General features: G+C 35.3%; 5 protein-coding genes across 5 annotated transcripts; 3 read left to right on the forward strand and 2 right to left on the reverse strand.

The window, feature by feature from the left end:
• Positions 2286-3147, forward strand: LOC105170991 (E3 ubiquitin-protein ligase SINA-like 2). The gene has a single exon (XM_011091974.2). The coding sequence runs from the start codon at positions 2447-2449 to the stop codon at positions 3008-3010; it is 564 nt and encodes a 187-aa protein (XP_011090276.1). The 5' UTR covers positions 2286-2446; the 3' UTR covers positions 3011-3147.
• LOC105170992 (E3 ubiquitin-protein ligase RHF2A) lies at positions 4143-8631 on the forward strand. The gene is made up of 9 exons (XM_011091975.2): positions 4143-4511; positions 5411-5579; positions 5659-5705; positions 6656-6718; positions 6814-6922; positions 7030-7421; positions 7508-7615; positions 7865-8241; positions 8400-8631. Exons 2-8 carry the CDS (start codon positions 5430-5432, stop codon positions 8193-8195), a joined length of 1200 nt encoding a protein of 399 aa, XP_011090277.1. The 5' UTR covers positions 4143-4511; positions 5411-5429; the 3' UTR covers positions 8196-8241; positions 8400-8631.
• Positions 9638-13002, forward strand: LOC105170993 (DNA-directed RNA polymerase II subunit 4-like). The gene is made up of 6 exons (XM_011091976.2): positions 9638-9784; positions 10520-10628; positions 11029-11106; positions 11754-11787; positions 11882-11950; positions 12705-13002. The coding sequence occupies exons 1-6, from the start codon at positions 9736-9738 to the stop codon at positions 12780-12782; spliced, it is 417 nt and encodes a 138-aa protein (XP_011090278.1). The 5' UTR covers positions 9638-9735; the 3' UTR covers positions 12783-13002.
• On the reverse strand, positions 13506-16063 carry LOC105170994 (succinate dehydrogenase subunit 6, mitochondrial). Its single transcript, XM_011091977.2, has 3 exons — positions 15731-16063; positions 14527-14629; positions 13506-13798 (listed from the first exon to the last, which is right to left on the reverse strand). The coding sequence occupies exons 1-3, from the start codon at positions 15917-15919 to the stop codon at positions 13644-13646; spliced, it is 447 nt and encodes a 148-aa protein (XP_011090279.1). The 5' UTR covers positions 15920-16063; the 3' UTR covers positions 13506-13643.
• LOC105170995 (protein STRICTOSIDINE SYNTHASE-LIKE 3) lies at positions 16353-18778 on the reverse strand. Its single transcript, XM_011091978.2, has 4 exons — positions 18215-18778; positions 17495-17770; positions 17181-17348; positions 16353-17037 (listed from the first exon to the last, which is right to left on the reverse strand). The coding sequence occupies exons 1-4, from the start codon at positions 18715-18717 to the stop codon at positions 16635-16637; spliced, it is 1350 nt and encodes a 449-aa protein (XP_011090280.1). The 5' UTR covers positions 18718-18778; the 3' UTR covers positions 16353-16634.

Consider the following 20944-nt stretch of genomic DNA (forward strand, 5'->3'; position numbering starts at 1 on the left):
AAAAAAGAAAAATAGCAAGTGATATTTTAGGTTGAAGTGGAGGTCGACGACCCAATACTTGTTCTTGCATGGATATACATACATATTTAGCAGGAAAATGAAGAAGAATAATTTATTTTCTGAAAATTTACTATTATGGTGGTTAAAATTCGCTTCTTTTTTTGCTTTTTCTATTTGAATATTACAAATTCGAATCACAATAAAAATTAGAACTCTTCAATTTTATGTTGGTCCTTAATTTGAATAAGTAGCATCTTCATTTAATTACGTTGACCAAATTAACTAATATCTCAACAAAATTGAAAGAACGACTTATTCTCTTTTACAACTGACCTAATAATATCTATTAATATTTCATACAAAGAAAAAGTATATCTTTACGCGGATGAACAGCTGAGCTGTCATTTACAGTAACAACATCCGAATCCCCAGCGGCATAATGGAGATTTAGACTTTTGAAAGAGAAAGAGAGAGGGGGGGTAGTCAAAGTCAAAGGTGACAGCGTTTCATACGCCGTCGGAAAACCATGTCATCTGTCCCTTTCACCTCCCTACAAAAATTGCTTTCTCCACTCCGTGCCTCCTCTTATTTCCACAACTCACATCTTGCGCCTACTTCTGATCTAATAATTTGGAATCTAATATATCATGAATCATCGCAGCAACGGGCATAGTCCGTGTCGACCTTTTATCTAATAAATGCATCCCTTCCAGAAGCTCTAGAATTACTATGGTTATCCGAGTAGCAGGTACCATCAAACAAACCATAACTGATTTAATGAGTCATTCGCAGTTTCACAGTCTGAATTAGTCCATACTTACTCATGCATGGCTTAATCTTTGAGACAAACATATGACTACTGGCAGGATCAACCAGGTAGCATTCCTCACCGACTCCGCCGCCCGCATGGGATGAGCCCAAAACAGTGGCGGGCGTCGTTCACACGAAGCACTGAATGCTTGTTTTCGGGGTAAACAGAGGCCGAGGTCCTCGTACCTCTGAATTTTTTAGTTTCACCAATGCTACGGAGATGATTACCCCAATATCTATAGATTTTTTTGAAAAAATATTACATGATAATTATTTTAATTTTTACGTGAGCTTAAAAAAAGTGTTTCACCTTCTCACTTCAAAAAAATACTTTTGAGATATGTAAAATGTCAGTTTTTGCTTCTAAAACTGTTAAGAAAAATACTTTTAAGTCAAAAGCTATTGGGGGTGCTTCTAGCTGTTTTAACCTTTTTGTAAATAAATTCAATTTTATTTTTTACTACATTACCCTCAATAAAATATTGTTAATTCAACTTTGCCGATTTTAATTTACTTTAAAAATTTTATATTTAAAGTTGATGTTGTAATTTTTAAATAATTTGAATAATTTAACAATAATCAAATTTATATTTTTACATATAAATATTTTTATATTTTATTTGCTATATTATCTAATCATATTATTCCTTTATCATTAGAAAACATAAATTAAATGTCCATAATTAATTAATAAATATTTTTTGCATTCATGCAAGTTTAACTATTGTGTATGAGTCAACAATTATATTACTTAGTGGGAGCATTATTAAATTAAATATTTATTTTTTCTATTAATATTTCAGAAAAAAAAAACAAATACGAAATATACTAATCAAAATAAAATTTATTATTTTCTATAAAAAAATAATTATTATTGACAACCAATAAATACAAATATTAACAAAAAATAGTATCTTTTTAATAAATGAAGATAAAATAGTCTTTAACCCATAAAGTCTGTTTTAGAAGTAACTTTTTTCCAAACACTATATAATTAGGTTTTTGTCTGCTTTTTACGTTTTTTACAAACACTACTCACTTTTAATTCTACTACAACTTTCAACTTTTTTCACAAAATTCACTTCTCTAAAAAATAGAAATTTTTGCAGAACACTTCCCTATATGAGGCCATTAATTTAAACAGAAATATTTTTTATTTTAACTCTAAGTTCGATAAAACTTAGTATTAAATATGAAGAAAGGGAGTAAATCTTTTCGATAAAATAAAGAAATTTTTTTTAAATTGTAAGAATGAATTATATTACGTCACCGTAAGTTAATAAAATATATATTTTAAGCAAGCAAATAGGCCCTAAGAAAATAACAAGTAACTAAACGTGTAGGTTGTAACAAGTTATTTGTTTATTTACAAGTACTAATGTGTTCTATTTGAATTAAACGAAGCTCTTCTAATCCTTCTCGAAGACCGTGTTTGGCGGACACGATTAACACGCTTATATATGAAATAAAAGCCGTATGAACAAAGCAATTTTCCTCTGGAATTAGTGTTTTCTCTTACCTTTTCTACTGTTTTCCCAATAACCTCTCTTGTGTGTTGGGTTACGGTTCAGGATCAGGGGTCTACTTGATTCTCTTTCTTTCTCTTGTTGTAAATAAGTGAAAATTACCTGCCCCAATGACGGGAGGAGCGGCGCGGCTGCAACCACTGCTGACGACGGCGGTGACGCCATGCACGACAACGGAGCACCGTTTGGAAGCTAAAAGCGGAAGTACCAATGGGAGATGGAGCCGCATGGGTGAGACGGCGGGTGAGTGCGCGGCGGTGTGCTGCTGCTGTCCATGCGGAATGGTGGACCTCCTGATCCTCGCCGTATATCGCCTCCCCGCCGGACTGTGGAGGAAGAAGAAGAGAGAAAGGCTGCTCAGAAAGAAGAGCAAATTTTTGTCGCATGAAAAGGAGAATCAGCGGAAAACGAATTCCTTCAGATTATTCTATATGAATTACGATGTCGAGGAGGAGGAGGAGGAGGACGAGGAGAAGGAGGAGGAGGAGGAGGACGAGGAGAAGGAGGAGGAGGAGGAGGACGAGGACGAGGACGAGGACGAGGAGAAGGAGGCAGTCTGCGGTGACGATTGCAGGCGTGAAAACGACGCCGTTGACTGGGACTATGAGATGTGGGACCGGTTCTACTGGACCGGGTTCTGGAGGAGCGATTCTCAAAAGGGTGGTGATCAATGATGAATCAGATATTTTTTCCACTGTACATAGAGATTTTCTACTTCCGATTTAGGGTTTTAGAATTGATTTCTTGAAATCTTTTCTCACTTTTTCCTATTTTTAAGCCTAAAATCAATCAAATTCAACTGTTCTGCTCTTATTTCAAATTCAAAACATTTTAACATTATTGGTATTGTCATTCAATAGTTTGCGAATATAATCTCTTATTTTACATAAGATAATTAGTTAAACGACAAATTACAACCACTCCTCTTGAAATTTCGCATAATTATAAATACTTTTTTGTTGTTTTAGAAATTACACATACCTCATAATTTTAATGTCTGTCTAAAAATAAGAGTCCATTCTGTTAGTTTCCATCCAACTTTTATGGTGGACTAACTAAAATGTTATTTTTAAATTATTAAATATAATTCTATATACATATGTTATAATTTTTAAAATAAATTTTATGGATTAATATTTCCAATAGTTTATTTATGTTACTCACTCTCAAATTTCTTTTAATATTTTTTCAAATATTTCTTTATTTTAACTCCTGACCTTTTGAAGCGTTGGTTAAACTTAAAACAACAATTTGTTAAAAACTTAAAATAGCGGAAAAACAGAGCATGTAATGTAAAATAGCGATAAAACACCATTATTTGTTTTTTTGACTTTACATAGATTGGATTTACTTTTTGACTAATTTTGAAGATCATAATTTTACTTTTATGATTTTACGTATCCCTTATAAGTATACAAATATTATTAAAAAATATTGAATGATGGGTAAATTGGATATTCATATAATTTTTTTTATGTTTTTTGACCAATTCTGATGAAAGAAGGACATATGTAATGAAGAATTTTTAAGTAAAATATAAATGTAATTATGTATATATAAATATATTTTCTTTGAGAAAAAGTGTAAATTTCTGTAGAGGCAATTCAAATATAATTATTCACCCAAAACTTTGAATGAAAATTGAGTTGGGAAAAAGATGAGGAATGGGAGTGATGGCAGGTGTTAGTAGTGCAGAGGGTAGTGGAAAACAAAGCAATTAGTTTAGGTTACTACTACTTGTTTTATGCCCCAAAATCTGTGCCACAGAGAGAGAGAGAGAGAGAGAGAGAGAGAGCAGATGTGAGTGTTGTTGTGTGTGGGGCTGAGAGAGTTGAGTCTACTGTCTCTATAGACTACTACTCTTTTGTCATTTGTATACATTCTGATTCATCCCACCGCCAAAAAAGTTAAAAAAAAAGAAAAGGGAAACAGATTGAAATAATTCTCCCAAAACCAACAAAAAGAAAAGTCTACAACCCTTCTCCTCATTCTTACTTTTCTCCCCCCCACCCCCCTCTAAATTCTCCATCAATCTATACCCTAATCCGCTTTTCTCACCCTTTTCTGTGTTCCAAATCGTTTCTTTCATCACTGTGGAGCTTTGATCTGCTCTTAGATTGGCTCAGTTTTCTTGGTTATACTGCAGGCCCAGAAGAAGAATCTTTTTTCTTTGAGGTAATTTTTGTTTGTGTTCTTGGCCTTGTAAATTTGATGGGTTGGAGTTTTTTGTTTTTCCGAATTCTTGTGGGTTAGGGTTTGTGTACTTTTTTGTTCAAACACGGTATTCAAATATAAAAAGAGAAGTCATTTTGTGTGTGTGTGGGGGGGGGGGGGGGGGGTTAATTCTTTGTTTCTTTCTGTGCGTGTGATTTTAGGAGTAGACTTTGAATTGGGTACCTGGAATCAGTGTTCTTGAAATCTTTGTTTGACGAATGGGAATTTCTTTCTTCGTTTGACGAATGCTCAACACTGTAGTAACTGAACCTCGGTTCTGCTTTTTCCGTCAATTTGTTGATTGGGTTGGGTCTGAACCACTATGGCGGTTTTATGGATTTTTTTCTTTTAAGAAAACAAAAATTGGATGCTCTCTTTAGATATAGCATGGGAAATTCAATGAGTTCATTGAATTTTTTTACCGGTATTTTGGGAATCTTTGAAACTGGATGCTGAAGACTAGTTACACTTAAATTAGACAGTGAATTCCTATTAAAAAGTGATTTTTCTGGACACCAGCTCATAGAGACAAATGCAGTTTGTTAGTTGGCTTTCCTGAACTAATTTGAATTGGTATTTCCTAATAGTTTGATTCTATCTCCTTTCCTGCATTTGAACTACATGATTGGTTGCTTTTTATGGTGAGTTTGGTGTTGATTGTCTGTTGGATTTTTGTCCTTCTATTCCTTTTCCACCTTGATGGTGCATAATGTGGCTCGATTTATTCTATTCTTGCTCGAGCACTGTTATTATGCTATTCTGTGTACTTTTTCTTCTGCAAAATGTGAATTAGTCGTGTACCTGCAATTCTTTTTATGTAAATAATATTTTCTGTGGATCTTTTCTTTTTCTGAATAAAGGTTTCAATTTGTGTGAGAGATGGAAGAGGAAAAGGTGGCTCAAGAGGGAAAGGTCTGTGAGAACCATTTGACTTCTGCTGCAGCTTTCGTGGAGGGAGGAATTCAAGAAGCATGTGACGATGCTTGCAGTATATGCCTTGAAGCTTTTTGTGATAGTGATCCTTCGACGGTATGTATGGGGGTTATCAATATGATTGTTGTGGATTGAGATTAACGTATGTCAACTGATTAAGTTTATTTCATCACAGTTGACTACTTGCAAGCACGAGTTTCACCTTCAATGCATCCTTGAATGGTACAAAACTTCACTTCCCTTACCCAAAAATTTTATCTTGGCCTTATTATTTTGTCTTGTTGGTTTTATGATGGCTGGTGATTTTTCGTATCCAGGGAAATTTTATGCGCATTTCTATTTTCGGTTGACTACTTGTGTTGAACAATTACATTCTTATGTTAAACGGACCATTTAGTTTTCCAGATGCAAGGAATGTATATTTCATTGTTTCAGGTTGTATTTTCTGAATTGACCTATAACATTCTGGTGTTTTTCGGTGTAATTGGAGAAGAGCTTCAAGAACTCTGCTCAAGAGAATAACTTGCTGGTTTATCATATGAGAGGGGAAGACAGATTGCATTTAAAGGCAAATCATTGTTTCTCTAGGTTTCCAATAAAGCCAAAAAAAAAAAAAGAAAAAGAAGAAAGAAAGGCAGCTAGCAACTCAAAATATGCCAAAATATTATAGCTTAATTTTGCAAACCTTCTGAATCTTGAGTGGGCACAACATGAACACATAAGCTGCTTTAAGATATTATGTAGCCTGTACTTCATGAGAAGTCCAGACAATAACTATTTTCAAAATCCTCTATCATGTTATAGGATCTGTTTTGGCATATCTGGGCATAATTATTTTCTCATATGTTGCTAATTTCAACAGCAATAATTTTCTCTTATCATATTTATTTTGCAATTTCAAATCCTTTTGGTTGAAGAAGATTTCTCTTGAGACAAAAGAGGAGATACATGGATCTGAGATACCTTGATAATCTCCTATGCTGAAAGCAACTTAACATACACATGGCCAAGAAATTGCTACATTTATCATTTGCCATTTTATTTTTTACCAGATCAAGAACTAGTATTTCAAAGGGGTTTGAACTTTTATTGCATGGAGATATTCTTTTTCTTTTCCCCCATCTTACTGTGTGTCACTAGAAATTGGTCATAACAATAAAATACATCTGTAGGTGCCAGAGAAGCTCCCAGTGCCCAATGTGTTGGCAACCCATCAGTTTGAAGGATCCAAGCGGGTATACCAATTCAGCTTGCCCCTGTTTAACTGTACCTTAGGTCTTCTTGCAATTTTTTTTTCTGCAGTTGCTCTTACTGTGCACCTGCTTTGCAGCCAGGAGTTGCTTGAAGCGGTGGAGCATGAGAGGAATGTGCGTATGAATCCACCTAGAAATACAACTATATTTCATCATCCAACCTTGGGAGACTTTGAGTTGCAGCATGTTCGTTTCTCCCTCTTATACTTTTCTACTTCTGACTTGTAATAACTTTTTTGTTGAATGGCTAGACCGGACCTTCCTAACATAAGATAAATTTGCATTCTTGTCAGTTGCCAGTTAGTGCAAGTGAATCTGAACTTGAAGAGCGCATTATTCAGCACTTAGCTGCTGCCGCTGCAATGGGAAGGGCTCGTCAGCTTGCTAGGAGGGAAGGCCAGAGGAGCAGATCTTCTGCTCAAGGCCGTCCTCATTTTTTGGTGTTCTCCACTCATCCTAATGGAACTTCTACTACGTCGTCCGCTTCTTCTGTTGCTCAGAGGGATGGCACTGGGCCCCCTCCTGCAGTTATGATAGCTGCCCCAAATTCTCCATTTATTACTGTTGGAGAAGATTCTGCACAGTTTATCACACGGCCCTCTTCAGCCCAAGCTGATCAGCTTACCACTACAGCCTCAGGGTCGAGCCCGGGGACATATCAACAGGGAACATCCTCGAGCAATAGGTTTTTGTATTTACCGGTTATTTTTAGTCACTTTACCTTTAAAATATTTTCTGGTTGTTCATCATGTTCTTATTTTGTTTTTCTAGGAGGTCACCTGCCCAGACTTCCCCTAGTAGTCAAGATAGAGCTGGACCATCAGATCTCCAGTCATTCTCAGAGTCTCTGAAATCTCGCCTTAGTGCATTGTCAACAAGGTACAAGTAGACCTTTCCCCTTATCTTGTTTGCCTTCAAGTTTGTTACTTTCGGACCATATTCTTTTCCTTGTTGCTGCCAACTTCATTAAAAGCAGAAGACAGAAGAGGAAAAAGGCAAGAAAATGATTATTGGGAAAATGTAGCCTGTGGATTCAACAAAAGTTGGAACTCAGGACATCTTTACTTGGGGAGATGCTATAAAATTTTGTTCGACAAGTATGTGCAATAAACCCTTCTCTCTTTTCAGATACAAAGAGTCAATAACCAAGAGCACAAGAGGGTGGAAGGAGAGATTGTTCGCTCGCAACAGTTCAACACCTGAACCCCCAACTGAAGTTCGTCGAGAGGTTGACCCAAATATGACTCCCCCTCAAGGAATTGCTACTGTATCTCGCATGATGGATCATCTTGAAATAGCAGAAGATGGTAGAGCAGACACACCTACTGCATCAAGTAATTCAGGAGATAGCAGAACTCCAGATGCTACCGATCAACAGACCATAGTGATGGGTGGCAGGCCTTCACTCAACGAGGATGACTCACGAGCTCCATGCCCTGCTGGTCCTGCATCAAACTAAGTGTCGATTCAGCAATTTCATTGAGTGCATAGGCTTCCTTTTCTTGGTGAGTCATTCTCTAAAGTAAGGGTTCATTTGATACTATGTTGTTTCAAGATCAAAATCTATCCACAGCATTACGAGTCTCCAAGTCTTGGTAATTCCAACTATAGTATTATCATTTTTCTGCCTGTTGTTGATGCTGTGCTAATCTATCTTTTCCAGGTGAACCACATCTTTCTGAAGTTGATGCTCTTTTGACAATGCTGTCTCTCGTCAGGCTTATGTCTCCTTAAATACTCATTAACCTTATTGTACGAGAAGTCAGAATTTGCTGCAATAAAAGGAAAATAATCCTCTATCGGACTTTGGAACCCATGTATAAACGACACATTAGTTGTAAATTTTGATCTGTAACTCCTAACTATTTATGGATGTATGTTGAACTTGTGCATGACCCCTACGATATTAATCAAAATGAAAATATCAAAATGAAAACAGGCAGTCGAACTCAAACCGGCCAATTGATGTGCTGCGGCATGTTGCATTGATTTCTTGCGGATGCTCCTCTGATTTTATGCATTCTCTGCACTGCACAGACTGCATGTGCAGTGCAAATGACACTAAAATCAGGTACACTCCGAACAACTTGTCAACACATACACTAAGTGAGTGCTTGATTGGTTAAGATTATTATCTGGTGAAGTTTGCTTTATTTTCTGCTATATTACCCTACGCATCAAGATGAAGGCATGCAATTTACATCAAGATGATTAGCTCATTATAATAATTGTTTGATAAAAAAATATGGTACCATGAGATGTAATATCAGAAGGGTGTAAATTTATTCATCATCTCAACGAATTCCTGCACAAAGAGATGTCAATAATGAAAAATACATTGAAGATATGAAATTAACCTCATTTCATATTACGAATATGGAAATTATAGCCCATAACTATTAAAAATTGGTGTAGTAAGTAAACGTGTTCTTTCAACAAATATCGTATTATAAAGTTGAAAAAACGATATATGTAACTTTAAAATATCAAATTGTGCAATTATGCATGATAATGAGAGTTAGGGACGACATAATTAACCTGTGGAATGTTCATTCAAAATTGTCATTTATATTCTCTTTATTTATGTATGTTAAAACATACTCTAAATTTCAAGAACTTACAAAAAGTAATTCAGATTATGTCGAGCCTATTCTTAACATATTGGAATAAAATAGTTAGAATTATGTATAATTAATTGGATTATATATGTGGTAAATAATTGAGCATCTATTATTTTTGAAATTATATTTTAATCTATGCTATTTTCTATTTATTTGTTTAATTCAATTGAAACTCGGTCCGGTCCTCTGCACCTTGGACAAGGATGCGCCGATGCGGAATCTTCTGGGGAATTTTTTATAAATAAAGTAAAGTTTGGGGGTGAAAGTTGAAATTTCAGAACAGTTAAGGTTTAATAAACCACAAAAGCAAGAGATGATCTCATCACTGAACTGCAGAGCGACTGTTTATCTGTTCAGTTTTGCTTTCGGCTGTCAAATATGTCGGTGGAAGAAGAGGAAAACGCGGCCGAGCTCAAAATCCCAGATGGTAATCATATTTCTTGGCAGATTTATGTTAGATACTTACCGTGGTTTCGAGAGGGTTTATGTTTTTCATTTTTAGTTTTTGTGTGTGTTTTGATTTAATTTATGAACCCAAGTCTCAGTTTTGCTAAATGGGAATAATTTTGACTTCAGCTGATAAATTTCGTTACTGATTCTTAATCTATGCTGTGATCGTAATTGCACACTGGTAATTTTGTTTCTTCAATTTTTTCAAGTTCTTGTTTAATAAAAATTGCCGAATTTTTGCAATTACATTGATAAAAGAATTATCTGATTTTTCTCATGTCAATCCCACATGGATGGGTGGGCATAGTTTCTTCCTACATGTATTTGATGCGTCCTTTTAAGATTTTTATCTTTACAAATGAGTTCGTGATCACTCAAGAAGTAGAGTGATGTTGTCTTCCAATTATTTTGAGGCCTTGTATATACAGAAGAACTCCTTTCTCACCAACTGACCAGTTATAATTTAGAATCAAATATGAGATCAGGTTCTTTATGGACCTCATCTCTTGTGATGTATTCTGCACAGTAGTAAGCTTCCTCTTGTGTTTATCTAAATTATTGTATTAACATAACTCTCTAAGTATTAGCAAACATCTAATGACTGCAAGTTTGTTATGACCTCTAAGTGGTTAGCACCGGTTTTTTTTCCCTATCAAATTTGGCTCTTATCTTCGTATGCCAGCTTACAAGTGTGTGAAAATTGTTTGCTCAGAATTTTTGAAGGCCAAGTGTCTAATGAACTGTGAAGTTGCTCTTATTCTTGAACATAAGTATGAGCAGCTTCAACAGATGGCGGATGACCCAATGAATCAAATGTCACAGTAAGTAAATTTTCGCATTTTGGAATCTCAGTTTCAGATTAAATCAAGTGCAGTTTTCGATTGACAAGAGGATCTAGAACCTTGATTTTGAAAATCCCGGAAACAGTTGTTTGACAGGATTTGGTATCTATTTTTGAAATAAATCTATAACTTGAAAGCAGCTTCCCTTTGTCTTTCATTTTTTAAATGTTATTTTTAGCATACTTTTGCATGTTCTTGATCATAGCTTGGCTTTTTTCAGCAAAAAGATATGAAACTTTTCTTCCTTAGGTGTTGAGTAAGATGGCCGATTGAAGAACAAATAACACATACTTGTCTGAATATGATTTGTAATCTTATCATATGCAACGACTGTCCATCAACTCTGGCTAGATTATGATTTATCTCTCTTCTTTTCCAGGGTTTTTGAAAAATCACTCCAATATGTGAAGCGCTTTAGCCGATATAAGAATCCGGATGCTGTCAGACAAGTTCGAGAGTATCCTTCTGTCATTTGTGCAAAGATAATGTTGGCTTTAAAGGTCATATACGTAATAAAAAGTTGGTTGACAAACTTTAAAAGGTATAGTTTTTTTGCGAGATTTACTGTATGAAGTATATGCATAGAACATTGCTTGTATTGCAAGCTCTCTGAACTCCATGAGATATTGTCACTTCTGCGCTCAAATAGCCCAAATTCCAGTATATGGTGGCTTATGATGTTTATGTGCTCTCTCAGTACTCTCAAGAAAATAAACTAAATCATTTACATCCACAAACTATTTGCATTAATACCTATTGCATGAGGGCATTGAGTTGGCACCACAGCAGCTGAGGACTACTGCTTTTTCTGGTGTCATGGTTATCAGTATTTAGATTGCTGTTGTGAGAAGTTCTGTTCTTCTCACGTACTATTGTAGTAGATGTACATAAAACAAAGAACATTTACATCATTGTAGATTCTTGTAAAATGGAGTTACTAGCACTATTACACATTAGAGTAGATGATGTAGATCTCTGCTCTTTTTGCTGGTTTGTGGTTGTTTCTTGTCATTTGGTACAGAAGCTGTGTGTTAGCATGGTATGAATGTTGAAGAGCATTGTTTCATGCTTCTTGAGATGATGTTAATCTTAACCCAGTTTCAGAATTCTGAGTAGATATCAGCTGGCTGAATTTGAGGTGATTGTTTCCACTTTCCAGCTGAATTTTGTGCGTCTATCGGTGAGATTCTGGAAGAATCCTAATGATCTTATATGCATTGTGTGATGTGCAGCTCTGTGTACTTGGGAATCTTTGTCCAGAAACGGTGGAGGAAGCCATAGCCATGGTTCCGTCAATCAAGGTACTTTTGTCCTTCACTTCTATAAAAACATGAATCACTATGTGTGGTAAACTTGAACACAGTTTTGCAGTTGTATCTGGATGAAATCAAATAATATGTTTGGAACTTGGACTTTGCTGAAGGAAAAGAGAAGGAAAACAATAATAATGATCAAATTAAAAAAAACAACTATTATTGAAGAAGAAAAACATTTCCTTAGTGTTTTCTTCAGTAAAATCAGATATCCAGTCATAGCGATAAGTTCGGATTTTATAATTCTAGGAACTAATATTGTTGTCCAGAATTACTCATAAAGAAACAGTGTAATCAGCAATGAGCTCCCAAAGTGAGCTCTACAAGCAATTATCATCATTCTGTTATCAACACCTTGCACTTGGTAGTAATTTTTGCGAACATGGCAACATGTTTGCAGTGACAACGAAGATGTGGTTCTAGATATGTTTTGGGAATATTCGATGTACACACATACTACCAGGAGAACTCTGTCTTTAGAAGCTTTTAGAAGTCAGCGTATAGCTGACTCTTTGAGGCCAATGGTAGTGTATTGCTCATCTCAGATTCATGTTCTTTTCCTTTTGGATCTTCTACTCTTCCTCTTTCGACAATTTATATCCAGAAATGAACTATTTTCACTTTTCTTGTGGCACATGCAAGTGGGCTTCTGTCAACTCCACATCCTGAGTTACCAGCATGTGACTTTGCCTATATTTGGATCGATATTAATTGCATCCTACTGATGAAACTTCTTCTGCAGACGAGAGGACGAGCTCATGATGACGAGGCAATTGAGAAAATGTTGAATGACCTCTCTCTGATCAAGAAATTTGAATAGTGTTGCTTTACTCTTGCACGTATAATGGAATTACTTATTTATGGCTAATATTAGTATTAGTGCATGAGTTTTTAGTTATCTCCTTGAACACCTATCTTAGTTTTTGGGTAAGAAAGTTTGTTTTTCTGGGATAGGGGATGCTTACATAACCATTTCTGTTTTTTGGATAATTACTCATGTATTCATTAAAACGTCAATATCATTTACACTAGTTACCCAATTCACACGCTCTCTTAGAACGTCAACATACTACACAATTACCTATATTTTTTAATTGTCCTGGATGATTTATAATTGTGCAAGGGGTGGGGTGATTTGTGTAAATGGTAAGGGGTGTAAATATAATTATGCTTTCTTTTTGTCCTTCCTATTGAGTTTGTTTATCGTAAGAAGCAGTCATTTGGCAACAATAAGAAATTCTCTCCCCCCAAATGAAGACTTTTATCTACTACACAATAGATTGAATTATTATACTCATCTTCTGATAATTATGAGATTACTAGATCTTATTGATACTTGTTATTTAATGTACAAAAAAAAATGAATAAAATTATTTATTATTCTTATCTAGAAAATAGTAAATCATAGTAATTAGTATCTTGGTTTTGAAATTATGAGTTGGCTTCGGATTCTTTTAATAACAAAATTTGTATCAGTATTTTCAATGAAAATTTTCTCATAAATTTTTTTTAATTATTTGCTTAAAGATGAAGAACGAACAAATAAAAGTACAATTATGCTCACGAGCAACGCCCGTGCATTTTACTAGTGAAACAAACTCCAAGTAAGAATTCCTCATCCAATGGGTTATTATTATTATTATGATTATTGCGGAAAAGAAAGTTTCTTGTTGTGATTATTTTAATAATTCCCTCCAGCTCTATTCTGCAGCCACTCGTAGAATTTAACCTGTGAACCCATTGTATCCAACCTATATAGCTGGTGCCAGTGGTTAGCAATTTCAAGTCCAAAAGTCCCACCAACTACAGCTCCGAAAGCAAACGACAGTGCAGTACCTGCCAAATGAAACATGTTATCAGTGGATTCCCATTATGTTGGACCTTCTCAACCAAAGGAGCCTCGGGTCGGATTCTGTTTTTAAGCATTTTTTCCTGACAGCTATTCCTCCATTGATAATAATTTCTCTAGAAAAGCTAATTGAAGCATCTATACGTGTATGTACTCCGAGAAATATTTCTTTCATAGAGGAGGAAGAGCAAAGATGGAAGAGTGTGTGCATGTCCGAACCACTACATGCACTTAAGCGTATGTGAACATATAAGTAAAAAAGAAACAACTAATCCCATCCAGATTTCAAAACAGTATAAACCTTCATTCATAAAGGAAAAAGATAAACTGAAGACTCAGAATATCAGATTAGGAAGCAATGCTCACACTACGTAGTGGAAATGAGTGTTAACAGTCTTAAGTAGACACAGAATTATAATATACAAGTTGAAATGGATGCTAGGGTTTCAGTGGCAAAGGAATCAAGGTGTTTCTTACCTTTATATTCTCTTTATTTCTTTTGTCAAGGGACAAAAGTTCAATGAGAGAGTAGCTTTGAGCAGATGTTGTTTGGTCACATTCAGGAAAACACACTTCTATGTTCTATCTTTCATAAAGCAGTCTCAGAAGCATGAAATTTGGCAGCAGTAATGACATGCAAGTCCAGACATGCTTACAACCACACTATTGCATGAGCAGTAAGTAGAAGAGAAATGGTCTCAAAACCACAATGTACCATGAGGACTCTTTGACCACCTCCAAGCATATCCAGCTGTTGAAACTGCTCCAACTGCAGCACTTACAACACCAAATTTAGCTGCTTCCCTGGCAGTTTTAAGCTGAAAGAAAAGGCAAACAGGAGAAAAATGAAATCAATTAAAAAGGTGATCAAGAGAAAACATTTACCAACCAACGATCCAAAAGTAAAAACTTATAATATATGGACCTCTACTCCTTTTCTTTTCCAAATAATGAATCCAGAAATACGAATTGCACTTGATCTTAACTTTTGCTTTTAGGTTTTTTCACCTTGAAATTTCAATGTTTAAAGGTTCCAAACAGCCTTGAAGCAGACATGTCATTGAATCAATGTTCAAAAGAGCGAACGATAAAGATAATGGTAATGGTGTCCAAACAAATTTAGACATTTTTTCACAAAACGACCAAAAACCCAGTTCAAGATTCCACAGAGGCATGCTTATCAAACATTAAAATGCAAAACAAGATGGTGATAGATCCTATTCAAAAAAATTTGCACATTTACGAATAGTCAAAAAACGCAATTACTTCCTTATAACAGGGATCAAATAATCTGGAGATGATGGACCGAAGAACTTCATAAGGAGTAGGACGGCCTCTTTATTCCATTATAATGACCAAAAAAATCACTTGGAACACTTCAACAATTACAAAAAGAAAGCTTCCTATTTCTTATTTGTACGTCAAGCAATTGATTATTCCTGGTTAACTATAATGAAGCAAAAACCAATGTCATGGGAAATCACAAATTACACAAATTGACACAATTAGTATAAAACTGGACCCAGAAAACTTTTCCAGTAAATTAACATATATCAATCTTAAGCAGCTCAGAACACCAAAAATTTAACAAAGCAAAAACACAAGCTTCATTCAGGAACAAAGTTAGAGACATGACGAAAAAGACAAAGACTACATTAAAAAATCCACAAACTTCCACAGGTCTAAATGCGGAGTGAGGCGTTTATCCATTTCAATAAATCCACCAGCATCCAGTTACTTCTTTAGTTCCCACAAAACAAATCTCAAACACCGAGCAAAGAAGATGAAAGAACAAAACAGAGATGTACTAAACATAAGCTACATAGAAATATTATCGAACATGTGACACGCAAGTAGGACAACCAATTAATGAACAGAGAACGACACTGATTGACGGGGTTGAGATATATCGAAGATACCACGGGGCCATGGACGGGGTCAGATGCAATAAACTCTTCCACAACAGAGCTGTCCCAATGCGGCAATGGCTTCTCAGGGTGAAGAAATCTTGAATAATTATCCAGAAATGAGAATCTCTCAGCCCAGAATTCCTTGTACTCTTCCCAGTACTGCCTCAAGAACGATTTTGTTTCCTTTGTTTCGGTCATTGTTTCCAGACTCGAATTGCTTAGTCCCAATTGAAACAGATTTTAAGATAATTATTTGTTAGGGAATCGTGATCGATTGGTGCGTTTTGATTTGGGGGTCCTGGGTGGGGGCCGAAAGATTATATACAGCTCGCCCATGATTCTATGACGTGGGGACTATCTTTGATCAACATCTTGCCTCCACTTCAACCCCATGCTTTTTTACGTACTTCTTTCTTTTCTTTTTGATATTTATTATATCTTTTTCATTATTGGCAATACAATTAATTATTTCTGAAATAATAATAGATTCGGAATAACTTGAAAATATATATATAATTACCTCAAGAAAAAATTCAGCTTCCGTTAATTAATTTACCTATTTATAATTTATTTCTCATAGATTTACAGTCATCCGAATAATTAAAGATTAATCATAATTTTGATACTTACATTATTAAGTAGCCGTGTCAATAATTTTTTTATATTACATGATAGCATAGCTAGTGCACTTGATAGAGCGTTACACGAATTCTCGCAATCGTTCCGCACTTTTGTTGCTAACTTAGGTAGCACCTAACTTGAAGCAGCTACCTCAATCACCAGAAGTCAGAACAATGCAATACCATATACATAAGGTACAGAACCTAACCTCTAAAGCAAAAGTCCAAACAAAGTGTAGAACAAGAAGCTACACCAACAGCACATCCCATTTGCAGCCTTTGATCTCAGGTTCTCAGTCCAGTTTGTAAACTGCAAGAAAGGGCATCAGGACGCTCCCCATCCAAAGTTCCCCGTCTTTCTCCTCTACTTCGCTCACTGCTTTAACTACTTTTCCTTGTCTATCCTCCAACACCGTCACAAGCTTACCTTCTGGACTATATTTCACGATGATTCCATGGGGACGCCCTCCGATTTGCATCAGAAAATGGAACTTTGCAGGAATGGGAAGCTTGAGCAGTAATTTTCGGACTCGTGGATATAGACCTGAGAGGTGAGAGTATATGGATCGTCGACAATGGATTGCTACCCAAAATTCACCCTTTTCGTTTGTGCGGACGTTGTCAGGATATCCTGGCAGCACGGCCATAACCTCGGATGTCCCTGCTTTTTCACCTTTCAACCAGTACTTCCGTAATCTGTAAATGACCACATAAGTGATCTTGTAACAATTACTTATCCAGAAGAGATGGCATGAAAATGTTACATGGATTTATCAAGAATTGGTTCCTCTGAACATCATGACTGAAGAATGTAAATCACTAGGAAAATGCGGACACACCTGCCTATTGAACCCTCGCAGAACACAAAGAATGAGCCATCCTTACTCAGGGAAACACCATTTGGAAATTGAAGATTCCGAACAAGAACAGTGGTTTCTTTAGTGTATGGATCGTATTTCAGCAACCTTCCACTATCTTCTCCAGAGAAAAGTAACTGCATAAAATTCCTGAAACGAGTATATATTCAGTGAAAACTACAGAAGGTTTAGTTTTCCATATATTCTTCTCTGATTGGTTCCTGAAGAGAACTCAAGAGTACTGAGCAGAAATCTTCATATAATTTCAGAATTAAGAACAAATTCGGTTAACCAACCTTCTTCGATAGTTGCTGCTGCTATCGGTGAAATAAACATTTCCTTCATCATCAATATCCAAGTCATTCGTAAATCCCAGAGGAATTCCTTCCGCCTGAGTCGTGAGTGATGTCGCCAAACCACCTTCAGGGCCAACTTTCATCAACCCGAAATATGCGTCAGCGATGTACAAATCACCAGTTCTTTTGTCAAATCTTAGCCCCAGTGGCCTGCCACAGATGTGCTCATTCTTCAAGTAGCTTACAGGCGATGGTTTTGGATCACATAAGCCTGACCTGAAATAATGTTATCAGTATCCTTACGAATTCTCTTGAAGGGGATATAATTCAATCTCAATTCAGAGAACTTGGTTATGGATCAGCGTATAAACGTTCAAAAGAATTGTACTATCATCATTTCAAAGCACAAGTGAAAAGACAAGATGACCATGGATAAGTGACAACAGAGCTCAACGGGCCAAGAAACCTGGATAAGCTCATACCATACGAGAAATGGTGGGATGTTAACCTCAATTTACTTATTTCATGGAATCAAGGAAAACCTGAAGAACAACAAACATTGAACAACACTGGGCACAGAAAAGCACGCTAGAGCGACAAGAAAAACAAGAATCAATTCCATCTTCTCAAAATTCAGAATCCCAATTCACTAGCTCAACCTGTATTAATTATTAAAGAATGCAAACTAAGTACTGGAACCCTTAGATGTAAACAACTCACCTATTAGCCGAAGTGTAAGCGAAATCAGTCCAATTCTCTCCATCCCAGAAGACAACCGTCCCGCCAGCAACGCCGGTGTACGGGCCGCGTCCCGCTGGATCGAAGGCCACGCTCTCGGGCCCTTGAACTTGGTTCAAGAACTTGATTTCCGACTTCTGGAGCAAGTTCTCACGGTCTCTCTCAACTGGGATCTCGGACCATGCAGGCATTTCCACTTTAAACGTCTCGAAGTTCGGGAACCCGGACACCGCAGAGTGATTCAACGGGTCCACGGCACAGTACACGGCCAACAAGAGGCATATGCCGGCGAATATTCCGACGGGTTTCATCTCCGGAGCGCTAAAATTCAAAATCTTTTGCAATCTGATTCTGGGTTTCGGTTTTCTGTTAAGGGTTTCTTGATTTTGAATGAATCTGCATGTGGGAGTAGGGGGGAATGAGGGAAGCGTTTCCCACCTAACTCTAAGTTGGAGCGAATTAATTCGTGGGCATTGGCCAACCATCAACTAGCTACTTCATGAAATTATTACAGCTTGCTCATTTAAATGTGTCCTTTGCAATGGCAACTACTTTTGAATTTTGTGATAAGCTATTAATAAACTGGTAAATGAAATAATTAATGAGTGAAGCTTAATCGTACTACATGATAATTCAAGAATTACTATTACTTGTTCTTTTTGCTCAATTATTTGTACGTTAGCATTATCTTTTATTTTAAGTTGATGTTTTAATTTGTTCTTGATGGAAAAAAAAATATGTGAAATATATTGGTTGTCTCTACTTATAATTGAAAATTCTTGATAAAGTCATCGAGATTTATGTGTTTTACTTCCCAACCTACCATTTCTGAATATGGGCGGCAGGATGAGTGCCACGTGGCTTGATCCGAAAAAGTCCAATGATAGTCGTACATTGAACTAAAGCTATAAATAAGGATTGTTCAAAGTCCTAATGTATTAATTGGATGCTTTATACAATCGGTACGATCTTAAAAACCTCACTAATTTGTCTATCATGGTGGTTTTATTGGGTGCGATCCCAATATTCTAGACGTGTATTGTGTGATTTTAAACTTATTTAACGATATCCAAAAATAATCATTAGCCTTACATCATAATTGTGAAAATTCTAAATATAAAATATTTCACATTATATACATAAATGATTTATAAAAATATACTTAGCATCACTTATATTTGCATAAGAAATATTTCCTAAAACGTACATTCAATGTTAATTATATAATCATGGTAAGAATATATGGTATGGAATACATAAACTTGAATTAATTCGAAGAAAATGAAGTAACCCGTTAAATAAGTTGGTTGACCTTTTTCTTTTTTTCTTTGTTAATTTTTTTTAAAAATATTATAAACGTCAAACAATTTATAATATTGTATAAATTCTAAAACATTTTATAATATGTGTCAAAGAGCTTATAAGTTGACTTGATCACCCTTTTATTATATATTGCTTGCTTTATCAATTACATTATCTTATTGTACTTTTGAAAAGGAAAAACAAAATATAACTTTGTGATGGAAAAAGTATTTATCAGATGTGTTTAATGAGGTTATAATTCAATAAAAAAAAAAAGAGTTGAGTTTGAATAAATAAAACATAAAGAAAAGAAAATGATTGATGGGCTGGATTTAAGTTAGGAGAGATCCACCACCCAAGTAGGAGTTGGGGCAAGGCTCCATTGGACCTGCTTCTGAAAATCCTTGGGGCCGAAGATGAACACAACCTTTTATTATGATATACTAATCATCATGACGCACAATACTGTGCACATATAATCAAATAAATACGCCATATTTTTTGTTTTATAAAAAAAAAAAAACCAACATATGATTGAAAATTGATCAAGTGATTAACATGAGTAAAAAATAAATATAGTTATGATAGTATATATATTGACAATTGAAAAATTACGTAAATTATTTGAAATAAATAAATAATTATATTAATACAAATATTAAAAGTATAATTGATATTTTAAAATTAAATTTTTTTTTAATACACAGTGCAAAGATTATACGAAGAGTTCACGTCCTCATTGCACAAATGTGATCACAATAGGTCAAATACATTGTGCAACATATCACGTGTATACTGTCAAATCTTTACAGTTTTCTGCAGTTACGGTCGCATCCATAATGTCCAACACATCTCTTCTTATTTGACGTATTATGTGACTAGTTAATTATTACCGATTTATGTATCAAAAGTATGTCCCGCATTGCGCTTTCATAACTCCTCAATCCACACAAAAACTCACCTTCATTAGATTGTATTCGATTTCACTGACTTGTGCCTTAACAACCCTTAGATCCTAAAATCATTCAACACTTATTATCATCACACGTACTCCTTCTGATGTATTGTTCCGCTGTAAATATTAAATATGCATCATTTGATAAGTATACATTTTATGATATTAAAATTTAATTGTTCGACTTCACTTAACTTATTTATAATTTTATCTAATTCAAAATATTAAAAAATTTTAGTTGGAATCATTACTGTAAATTGAACGCACTTTTATGAAATATTTTCAGGTCACTCTAATATAAACATAGACCCCATCTATAGCTGAGGATCTTATGCATTGTATATATCTATGACTTCGACTCGAATGAAATAGTGGTTGAGATGTTGTAACATGATCGTATAATTACTTATAAATGTTTTATACATTATTTGTTATATGTTAAGATAATTATGTAT

This window comes from Sesamum indicum, linkage group LG9, assembly GCF_000512975.1.
Source record: "Sesamum indicum cultivar Zhongzhi No. 13 linkage group LG9, S_indicum_v1.0, whole genome shotgun sequence".
Taxonomy (NCBI): domain Eukaryota; kingdom Viridiplantae; phylum Streptophyta; class Magnoliopsida; order Lamiales; family Pedaliaceae; genus Sesamum; species Sesamum indicum.